This window comes from Penaeus monodon, chromosome 39, assembly GCF_015228065.2.
Source record: "Penaeus monodon isolate SGIC_2016 chromosome 39, NSTDA_Pmon_1, whole genome shotgun sequence".
NCBI classification, from domain to species: Eukaryota; Metazoa; Arthropoda; class Malacostraca; order Decapoda; family Penaeidae; genus Penaeus; species Penaeus monodon.
Window position 1 is genome coordinate 8,419,863 of NC_051424.1, and position 12,775 is coordinate 8,432,637.

Below are 12,775 nucleotides of genomic sequence, written 5' to 3' on the forward strand. Positions count from 1 at the left end.
ATATATATAATATATATTATATATTATATATATTATATATATAATATATATATATATATATTATATATATATTTATTTTGTGTGTGTGTGGTTTGTGTGTGTGTGTGTGTGCATATTTTATTTATATTAATATAAAATATATATATATATATTATTATATATATATATATTATATATTATATATATATATATATCCTTGTATGCATGATTTGGATAAAGATAATGATTACTTTTGTAATTTTAATAGTATTCATATTCATTTCAGTAATGGTATTAAAAATACTAAGGTGTTTTATTTCACTAAGCCTACTGCTACATTACCTACATGAACTTAATAACTAGAATGCAGGCTCTAATAGCATTACTTCTATTTATGTTGTCCATAATTAACAGTAGAAATAACAATTACTGAAAGTAATTGATCGTGATCGTGTCCAGAACCACACATACATTACCTATATACACACATATATGCACATACACAAGCAGCACATGCATTTGTAGAAGTTACATGGGAAACGTCAGTTATAAAAGAGTTTTTGTGTGGTGCAAGCTATTTTTGTTTGGATGAGGGTGGTTATCCTTGATTAGGGGAAGATACTGATTACAATAGAAGCAAAACTACGTAGATATTATTTAACAAACTAGACTTGTGTGAACCATATTTTATACATACCTATATATCATTGTGTGTTGTATATGTATAGTGTGTATATAACATACATAACATACATATATCTATAGATGTACATATGTGTGCACACACAAACACACATATTCTTCTGTTTATCTATCCTTTCACGGACACTTGTGTATATGCACACACGTACACACGCACCACACACACACACACACACACACACACACACACACACACACACACACACACACACACACACATACACATATGTATGTGTATGTGTGTATATAGAGATAGAAAGGTAGATAGATACATGGAAGTGGCTGTGTGTATATATAGTGGCTACATTTACGCATCTGTGTGTGGACAGACGTGTGTTTATTTATAAGAGGTATAAAAAGAATATTCTAAAACTTCCCATATCATTTCTTTAACACGTTCTAAACGATTATCTGCTTTCTAAATTCCTAATTTTATCAAGGAAATAAAATTTACTACTTGATGATAGTGCATATTGTAGAAATCTATATCACATGATGTCAAAAACTTTATTCAATGTTGGAAATTAACTATAGACTTAGGTTGTCATTAATCAATATATTCAGCAGCAGGCAAATAAGAACAAAATTTGGTGATTTTCCCTATTTTATTTGATGGAAAAGAGATCGTATCAAAAACAGTGTTACTTAGTATAAACATGTTCATGACAACAGATGATGACTGCAATGCATTGAGGCTGGGCACTAGTGAGTGTACAAGATTTGTATATAGAATATAGACAAGAATGGCAGTATGTTTAGAAGCACTTGCGGTGGACGATGCCAGGGCCAGATTCGTCGTATTCGTCCTTGGTGACCCACATGGACTGAAGGTGGACAGAGAAGCCAGATGGAAACCGCCGATCCACACGGAGTATTAACGCTCAGGAGAGAAATGATCTGATCTTAATGGGGGAAAGGAGAAAGAGCAGTTTTTTTTCCCCCCCCTTCTGCATGCGGTCAGCGATACCAGGGTACATAGTGGTACCGTCCAGACATGACGGTGTTGGCAAACAGATCCTTCCTGATATCATGTCGCACCTCATGATGGATTTTGTAGACAGATTCATGACACCAACAGATTCCATACCTGGGAAAGGGAAAGGTTTGGAATAGAGCCTCGGGAGCACGGAAACGCTCGTTACAATGTGATGACCTGACCGTCAGGAAGTTCGTGGGACTTGTCCAAAGAGGAGGAAGCAGCAGCGACGTTCATTTCGCCTTCGAAGTCAAGAGCAATGTAAAAAGTTTCTCCTTGATGTCACAAAACGATTTCACGTTCAGCGGTGGTGGTAAAGGAGTAGCCACGTTCAGTCATGATCTTCATCAGGTATTTGGTAAGGTCACGACCAGCAAGATCCAGACGAAGGATAGCATGAGGAAGAGCGAATCCTTCGTAGACGGGGACCATGTGGAACGCCATCACCGGAATCACAGACGAGACCAGTGGTACCCCAGAAGCGTACAGGGAAAGCACGGCCTGGATGGCTACGTACATGGGGGGCATGGAGAAGGTTCAAACATGATCTGAGTCATCTTCTCGGGGTTGGCCTTGGGGTTGAGGGGAGCCTCAGTGAGAAGTGTGGGGATTCCTCAGGGCAACACGGAGTTCGTTGTAGAAAGTGTGATGCCAAATCTTCTCCATGTCGTCCCAGTTGGTGATAAATACCGTGCTCAATGGGGTACTTGAGGGTAAGGATACCACGCTTGCTCTGTGCTTCATCACCGACGTAGGCGTCCTTCTGACCCATACCGACCATCAAAACCCTGTGACGGGCACGACCGACGATGGAGGGGAAGACGGCACGAGGGGCGTCGTCCTCCGGCAAAGCCAGCCTTAACCATGCCGGAGCCATTGTCGCACACAAGCGCACACTCTTCTTCGTCACACATGTTGGATATTGACAGAAGGTCGGAGTCTGAAAGAATGACAAAGATTAGAGACAAATGACAATACTTGTTCTAATTGTCAATGGTACGGGAAACCCTTAAATTTGCTTGTAAGCTTACTATGAAATAAAAATGCAGATTCAAATATACAGTTATTTAAATACCCGATGACAGGTGACGATACAGCTCACGGATGACTTACTTCAGACCATACCCATTAAGTAATTTACAAAACCCTATGCGTAAAATACACAAGCAGAGTGAAAGGTAAATAACAGAGTTAGACCAGTATGCTGCGGTCTGTTTTCTTTGAAGACCAGTGACCCAAATAACACAGAATAACAGTCACGGAAGCAATAGAAGCCACCCTTACCGGCTCTCTAACTCCAAGCTGACTGCCGATGCAAGGGTGTACCTTGTTCTTATATACAAAGCGAGACCCTACACTGTGGAATGCACGGTGACCCAAAATATGCTTCCAAAAGGAACACGCATATGCCGCTTGGACATACTGGGTTTGGGCTTTAAGCAGGTGTTAAAGGTATGTTCTCAGTCGTAACAGATTATAATTAGCCTCGTAATTTTTCATTCGTCTAAGAACACTTGGCAGTGACAGCGACGCATAAAGAAGAAAAGAAAAGAAAAAAATATATAAATATATGTATAATTTTATAATATTATATATATAAATATATATATATATTTTTTTTTATACATGTAATGTGTGTATATAAAATGAGCATATATGTGTGTGCATGTATTATATGTGTTTTGTATTATGTGGGAAAACAGAGAGAAAAAAAATTCTACTAGAAACATGCTGAATTGTATATGAACATATACATTGTGTTTTCGCCGTAAAATAGATTTTACGTTCAAAGATATCATTCAATATACGTAAATTTACAGTGTAAGGTATTGCTAAAATATGTATAAAACATCAGACTTCATTTCAAAGTACCAATCAGAACATGCGTATTCAGGAATACATCCAATGTTGAAGGAGATTTATATATATATATATATATAATAATATATATATATATATATATATTATAAATCTCCCTGCACATTTTGGGTTATCTCTGAATACGCATGTCATGATTTTGTTTCTTTGTATTAAATTGATGTTTTATACTATTTTAGCAATACCTTACCTGGAATTTACGTATTGAATGAAAACTTTTAACGTGAATCTTTTTTACGGGGTAACACATGTCTATGTTCATTCCCTAATCAGCATGTTTTCAGTAAATTTTTTTTCTCTCTGTCTCTCCACATAAATAATATCACATATACATAACACACACATATTTCATATTTATATACACACAATACATTTATAAATATAAATTTTAATATATATATATATATTATATATAAAATATATATACATATATTTTATAATTTTTTTTTTCTTTCTTTCTTTTATCGTTTGTGTCATGCAAGTGTTCTTAACGAATGAAAATTACGAAACTATTATATATTGTTACGACTGAGAACTTACCTTTAACCTGCTTAAGTCCAAACCCAGTATGTCCAACGGCCATATGTGTGTTCCCTTTTTGGGAACATATTTTGGTCACCGTTTGCATTCCACATGTAGGGTCTCGTTTTGTATATAAGAAAAAGGGACACCTTGCATCGGCAAATCAGCTTGAGTAGAGAGCCTTTAAAGGTGGCTTCTATTTCGTTCGTGTTATTCTGTGTTATTTTGGGTCACTGGTCTTCAAAGAAACAGACGCAGGCTACTGGTCTAAACTCCTGTTATTGACCTTGACTCTGCTTTGTATTGTACGCATAGTTTGTAATTTCTTAATGGGTATGTTGAAGTAAGTATTGAGCTTCATCTGTCACTGTATTCGATATAACTAACTGTAAAATTTGAATCTGCTTTTTATTTCTAGTAAGCTTAAAGCAATTTAAGGGGGTTCAGTACATTGACAATTGAACAAAGATTGTATTTGTCTTCTAATTCTTTTTCTTCTTTGCAGGATCCGACTTTTTGTCAAATATTTAACAGTTGTGACGAAGAAGAGTGTGCGCTTGTGTTCGACAATGGCTCCGCTGGTTAAGGCTGTCTTTGCCGGGACGACGCCCCTCTGCCGTCTTCCCCTCCTCGTCGGTCGTGCCCCCTCATTTAGGGTTTGGGTGGTCGTTAGGGGCAGAAAGGGCCCTGTCGGTGATGAAGCACAGAGCAACGGGTATCCTTTCCCTCAAGACCCATTGAGCACGGGATCATCAAAAACGGGACACATGGGGGAAGATTTTGGCATCACATTTTACAACGACTCCGTGTTGCCCTGAGGAATCCCCCACCTTCTCATGAGGCTCCCTCAACCCAAGGCCAACGCGAGAAATGACTCAGATCATGTTTGAGACTTCTCCATGGCCCGCCATGTCGTAGCCTCCAGGCCGTGTTTCCCTGTACGCTTGGTCTACACTTTTTGGGTTTGTCTGTGATTCGGGAGGTTCCACATTTGGGCCCGTACAAGGATCGTCTTCCTCATGCTATCTCGTCTGGATCTGCGGGTCGGACCTACCCAAATACCTGATAAGATCATGACTGAACGTTTGGCTACTCCTTCACCACCACCCTGAAAATGAAATCGTCGTGACATCAAGGAAAACTTTGTTTTTTTTTTTTTTACCCCCGAAGCAAATGAACGCGCTGCTGCTTCCTCCTCTTGGACAAGTCCTACAAACTTTGACGTCAGGTCAAACACTATTGTAAAGAGCGTTTCCGTGCTCCCAGGTTTTATTCCAACTTCCTTCCTAGGTATGGAATCTTTGTGTTCATGAATCTGTCTACAACTCCATCCATGAGTGCGACATTGATATCAAAAAGATCTGTTGCCAACACCGTTCATGTCTGGAGGTACATATGTACCTGGTTTTCGTGACCGCATGCAAAGGAAATCACTGCTCTTGCTTTCCACCCTTAAGATCAAATCATTGCTTCCTTAGCGTTTAAAAACTCCGTGTGACCGCGGTTCATCCTTTTCTCTGTCACCTTCCCGTCCTGTGGGTCACAAGACGAATACGACGAATTGGCCCTGGCAAAGTCACCGAAGTCTTTAAACTCTGCATTTTTGTCTATATTCTATATACATATCTTGTACCTCATATGGCAGCCTCAAGCATTGCGTTTATCATCTGTTGTCATGAACATGTTTATACTAATTTAAAACTGTTTTTTTGATACGATCTCATTATCATCAATAAAATAAAATCACAAATTTTTTTGTTCTTATTTCCTGCTGCTGAATATATTGATTAATGACAATACTAAGTCTATATTTAATTTCCAACTTGAATAAACTTTTTGACCCATGTATATAGATTTCTACCAAAAGCACTATCACAAGTAGTAAAAAATATTTCTTGATAAAATTAGGGAAATTTTGAAAGCAAAAACGTCGAACGGTTTAAAAAAAAGAATGGGAAGTTTTAAATATTTCTTTTATACTCTTACAAATAAACACACGTCTGTCACACAAAATTCGTAAATGTAAACATATATATACACACAGCCACTTCCATCTATTAAAATATCTTTCTATCTCTATATACAACATACACATAATTAGTTTTGTGTGTGTGTGTGTGTGTGGTGTGGTGTGTTTTGTGGTTGTGTGTGGTGTGTGTGTTTGTATGTGTTGTGTTGTTGGTGTATTGTGTGTGTGTTGTGAGCGTGGTATTGTGCACAAAAATGTCCGTGAAAGATGATAAACAGAAGAATTGTGTTTGTGTGTGCCACCATGTCTCTATAGATATATGTATGTGTAGTAGATATACCACATATACTAATATACACACAATGATTTTATAGGTATTATACAAAAAATTGGGCAACAATCTATGTTGTTAAAAAATATCTACGTATTTTTGCTTCTATTGTATCGTATTTTTCCATTTAAACAAGGTAACCAAAACATTACCAACCAAGTTTGCTTGCACTCACCCCCAACATTTTTTAAAATGACGTTACCCATGTAAATTCTACAAATGCATTGACTGCTTGTGTATTGCATATATTGTGTGTAATAGATATATGTGGGTCTGGACACGATCATCGATCAATTACTTTCAGTAATTGTTTTATACGTTAATATTTTGGACAACATAAATGAAGTATGCTATTGACCCGCATTCTAGTTTATTAAGTTATGTAGGGAATATAGCAGTACTTTAGGAAAAAAAACACCATTAGTATTTTTAATTACCATTACTGAATGATATGAATACTATTAAAATTACAAATAATTTCTTTATCAGATCATCTAAAGGATATTATATATAATTAAATTTTATATAATAATATATTATTAATATAATATATAATATATTTAATTACTTTTTAAAAAAAAACAAAACAAACCCCCAAAAATTTTTTTTGGGGGGACTTAAGCAGGTGTTAAGGTTGTTCTCAGTCGAACAGATTTATTACCCTCGTAATTTTTCATTCGTCTAAGAACACTTGGCAGTGACAGCGACGCATAAAGAAGAAAGAAAAGAAAAAATATATAAATATATGTATTATATATATATATATATATATAATGATATATATATATATATTTATATTTATATATGTATGTGTATATACATATGAGCATATATGTGTGTGCATGTATTATATGTGTTATGTATTATGTGTAGAGACAGAGAAAAAAATTTACTAGAAACATGCTGAATATGTATATGAACATAGTACATTGTGTTACGCCGTAAAAATAGATTTCACGTTCAAAGATATCATTCAATATACGTAAATTTACAGTGTAAGGTATTGCTAAAATATGTATAAAACATCAGACTTCATACAAAGTACCAAAATCATGACGATGCGTATTCAGAGATACATCCCAATGTGCAAGGAGATTTATATATATATATATATATATATATATATATATATATATATATATATTATAAATCTCCCTTGCACATTTTGGGATGTATCTCTGAATACGCATCGTCATGATTTTGGTACTTTGTATGAAGTCTGATGTTTTATACATATTTTAGCAATACCTTACACTGTAAATTTACGTATATTGAATGATATCTTTGAACGTGAAATCTATTTTTACGGCGTAACACAATGTACTATGTTCATATACATATTCAGCATGTTTCTAGTAGAATTTTTTTTCTCTCTGTCTCTCCACATACATACATATACACATATACATACATGCACACACATATATGCTCATATGTATATACACACATACATTTATAATATAAATATATATATATATATAATATATATATATATATATATATATATACATATATTTATATATTTTTTTCTTTTCTTTTCTTTCTTTTATGCGTCGCTGTCACTGCCAAGTGTTCTTAGACGAATGAAAAATTACGAGGCTAATTATATATCTGTTACGACTGAGAACTATACCTTTAACACCTGCTTAAAGTCCAAACCCAGGTATGTCCAAGCGGCCATATGCTGTGTTCCCCTTTGGAAGCATATTTTGGGTCACCGTCGCATTCCACAGTGTAGGGTCTCGCTTTTGTATATAAGAACAAGGTACACCCTTGCATCGGCAGTCAGCTTGGAGTAGAGAGCCGGTAAGGGTGGCTTCTATTGCTTCCGTGACTGTTATTCTGTGTTATTTTGGGTCACTGGTCTTCAAAGAAAACAGACCGCAGGCATACTGGTCTAACTCCTGTTATTGACCTTGCACTCTGCTTGTGTATTGTACGCATAGGTTATGTAAATTACTTAATGGGTATGGTCTGAAGTAAGTCATCCGTGAGCTGTCATCTGTCACCTGTCATCGGATATAACTAACTGTATATTTGAATCTGCATTTTTATTTCATAGTACAGCTTACAAGCAAATTTAAGGGGTTCCAGTACCATTGACAATTAGAACAAAGTATTGTCATTTGTCTCTCTAATTCTTTGTCATTCTTTGCAGACTCCGACCTTCTGTCAAATATCCAACATGTGTGACGAAGAAGAGTGTGCGCTTGTGTGCGACAATGGCTCCGGCATGGTTAAGGCTGGCTTTGCCGGAGACGACGCCCCTCGTGCCGTCTTCCCCTCCATCGTCGGTCGTGCCCGTCATCAGGGTGTGATGGTCGGTATGGGTCAGAAGGACGCCTACGTCGGTGATGAAGCACAGAGCAAGCGTGGTATCCTTACCCTCAAGTACCCCATTGAGCACGGTATCATCACCAACTGGGACGACATGGAGAAGATTTGGCATCACACTTTCTACAACGAACTCCGTGTTGCCCCTGAGGAATCCCCCACACTTCTCACTGAGGCTCCCCTCAACCCCAAGGCCAACCGTGAGAAGATGACTCAGATCATGTTTGAGACCTTCTCCATGCCCGCCATGTACGTAGCCATCCAGGCCGTGCTTTCCCTGTACGCTTCTGGTCGTACCACTGGTCTCGTCTGTGATTCCGGTGATGGCGTTTCCCACATGGTCCCCGTCTACGAAGGATTCGCTCTTCCTCATGCTATCCTTCGTCTGGATCTTGCTGGTCGTGACCTTACCAACTACCTGATGAAGATCATGACTGAACGTGGCTACTCCTTCACCACCACCGCTGAACGTGAAATCGTTCGTGACATCAAGGAGAAACTTTGTTACATTGCTCTTGACTTCGAAGGCGAAATGAACGTCGCTGCTGCTTCCTCCTCTTTGGACAAGTCCTACGAACTTCCTGACGGTCAGGTCATCACTATTGGTAACGAGCGTTTCCGTGCTCCCGAGGCTCTATTCCAACCTTCCTTCCTAGGTATGGAATCTGTTGGTGTTCATGAATCTGTCTACAACTCCATCATGAGGTGCGACATTGATATCAGGAAGGATCTGTTTGCCAACACCGTCATGTCTGGAGGTACCACTATGTACCCTGGTATCGCTGACCGCATGCAGAAGGAAATCACTGCTCTTGCTCCTTCCACCATTAAGATCAAGATCATCGCTCCTCCTGAGCGTAAATACTCCGTCTGGATCGGCGGTTCCATCCTGGCTTCACTGTCCACCTTCCAGTCCATGTGGGTCACCAAGGACGAATACGACGAATCTGGCCCTGGCATCGTCCACCGCAAGTGCTTCTAAACATACTGCCATTCTTGTCTATATTCTATATACAAATCTTGTACACTCACTAGTGCCCAGCCTCAATGCATTGCAGTCATCATCTGTTGTCATGAACATGTTTATACTAAGTAACACTGTTTTTGATACGATCTCATTATCCATCAAATAAAATAGAAACTCACCAAATTATTTGTTCTTATTCTGCCTGCTGCTGAATATATTGATTAATGACAATACCTAAGTCTATAGTTTAATTTCCAACATTGAATAAACGTTTTTGACATCATGTGATATAGATTTCTACAATATGCACTATCATCAAGTAGTAAATATATTTCCTTGATAAAATTAGGAATTTAGAAAGCAGATAATCGTCAGAACGTGTTAAAGAAAATGATATGGGAAGTTTTAGAATATTCTTTTTATACCTCTTACAAATAAACACACGTCTGTCCACACACAGATGCGTAAATGTAGCCACTATATATACACACAGCCACTTCCATCTATCTATCTATCTTTCTATCTCTATATACACACATACACATACATATGTGTATGTGTGTGTGTGTGTGTGTGTGTGTGTGTGGTGTGTGTGGTGTGTGTGTGTGTGTGTGTATGTGTGTGTGTGTGTGTGTGTGTATGTGTGTGTGTGTGTGTGATGCGTGTGTACGTGTGTGCATATACACAAGTGTCCGTGAAAGGATAGATAAACAGAAGAATATGTGTGTTTGTGTGTGCACACATATGTACATCTATAGATATATGTATGTGTATGTATGTATATACACACATATACATATACATACACACAATGATATACAGGTATGTGTACATATGGTCACACAAGTCTATGTTTGTTAAATAATATCTACGTAGTTTTGCTTCTATTGTAATCAGTATCTTCCCATAATCAAGGATAACCACACATCATCCAAACCAAAGTAGCTTGCACTCACACAACACTCTGTTTATAACTGACGTTACCCATGTAACTTCTACAAATGCATGTGACTGCTTGTGTATGTGCATATATGTGTGTATATAGGTATATGTATGTGTGGTTCTGGACACGATCATCGATCAATTACTTTCAGTAATTGTTATTACTACTGTTAATATTATGGACAACATAAATAGAAGTAATGCTATTAGAGCCTGTATTCTAGTTATTAAGTTCATGTAGGTAATAGTAGCAGTAGGCTTTAGTGAAATAAAACACCATTAGTATTTTTAATACCATTACTGAAATGAATATGAATACTATTAAAATTACAAAAGTAATCATTATCTTTATCCAGATCATGCATACAAGGATATATATATATATATATATATATATATATATATATATATATATATATATATATATATATATATATATATATATATTATATATGCGTGTGTGTGTGTGTGCGAGTGTGTGTATGTATGTTTGGTATACGTATTATACATATATATACATATATAAATACTATACTAACACACACACACATTCATATATATATATATATATATATATATATATATATATATATATATATATATATATATATATATATATATATCCTTTCTTTTGATTACAGGTATTTATATATTACTGGCCTTCGCCTCCGGACTAACAGAAGGCTGTCGACAGATCTACAGGACCTTATGAGGCAAGGGCGTCCTTGATCACGCAGACAGAAATAGCTGAAGTGGAGGCCTATCCTCAGGCATGGAGGCCCAAAGGTAACGTAACAATAGCTTATAGGCCTTCCTTGCACTACGGGGCCCCGCCTTCAGCCTATTTGGGGAAAGAGGGGAGGAGAGAGGGACAGCGAGGGCGGGCGGAGAGGGGAAAGCAAGGCGGGATGCCTTTCTGTCGCTCTTTGTCTCCCCATTTAGATACACATTGAGGCGTTTGTGCTCGCTTCCGGCTGTTTCTGCTCTCTTGTCGAAGCTGAATATCCGGGTAAATCTTAACGTCCCCCTTAAGATAACCTAATCCCGTGCCTTTCCCATTCTTTCAATTCCTCAGCATAATGACATAAGTAAGAGGTTGTTTATATATATATATATATATAGTAATATATATATTATATATATATATATATATATATATATATATATATAAAGAGAGAGGAAGAGAGAGAAAGAGAGAGAGAGAGAAGAGAGAGAGAGAGAGAGAGAGAGAGAGAGAGAGAGAGAGAGAGAGAGAGAGAGAGAGAGAGAGAGAGAGAGAGAGAGATAAAGAGATAGAAAGAGAGAGAGAATGTATATATATACATGTATATATATATATATATATATATATATATATATATATATATATATATATATATATATATACATACATACATATATACATTCATATATACTATAAATACACAGACACATATACATATATATGTATATGTATGTACATGTGCATGTATGTATGCATGTATGTATATATTGATATATAGATATATAGGTGTATCTAAACATACCTAACAAACACAAACATTACCTGATATATATTGTAAATATATACCTGATATATTTACAATATATCAGGTATGTCAAATAAGGGAAGGATGTTATGACAGATAAGCTGAGAGGCGGCACGTGGCTGTGACAGTTCACAAGTTAGCGCCTATTTAATATCTCTTTAGTGTCACGCCATGTTCACTTGTTCCCTCTGACAAATGTTTGACATTTCTGACAGCCTCTGGTCGGTGGTTGAAGGTGGCAATAGGGCGGGAAACAACGGCCGCTTCAAGGATTCTTTGTAAATATTTGCATACTCACACATGCACACCACACACACACACACACACACACACACACACACACACACACAACACACACCACGCACGCACACACACACCGCTCGCGCCACACCACACACACACACACACACACACACCCACACACACACACACACACACACACACACACACACACACACACACACACACCCTGCATACATACTTCCAAATGTACTAACAAATATATTACATCTCCTCTCTCTTTTAAATATATATACACACACACACACACATATATATATTATAATATATATATATATATATATATATATATATATTATTATATATATATTATTAATATATTATATATATATTATATATATATTAT

General features: G+C 36.8%; 2 protein-coding genes and 1 pseudogene across 2 annotated transcripts in view; 1 reads left to right on the forward strand and 2 right to left on the reverse strand.

The window, feature by feature from the left end:
* LOC119597635 (actin-like) overlaps positions 1–12,775 on the reverse strand; it is an 18,739-nt gene that overhangs the window by 4,819 nt on the left and 1,145 nt on the right. The gene's annotated exons all lie outside the window — the stretch shown is intronic.
* On the reverse strand, positions 1,316–2,571 carry LOC119597634 (annotated as a pseudogene).
* On the forward strand, positions 8,149–9,794 carry LOC119597636 (actin-like). The gene is made up of 2 exons (XM_037947230.1): positions 8,149–8,163; positions 8,516–9,794. Exon 2 carries the CDS (start codon positions 8,543–8,545, stop codon positions 9,671–9,673), a length of 1,131 nt encoding a protein of 376 aa, XP_037803158.1. The 5' UTR covers positions 8,149–8,163; positions 8,516–8,542; the 3' UTR covers positions 9,674–9,794.

Coding starts and splice junctions, on each gene's coding strand:
- LOC119597636 (XM_037947230.1), top strand. CDS start 8,543: ATGTGTGACGAAGAAGAGTGTGCGCTTGTGTGCGACAATGGCTCCGGC.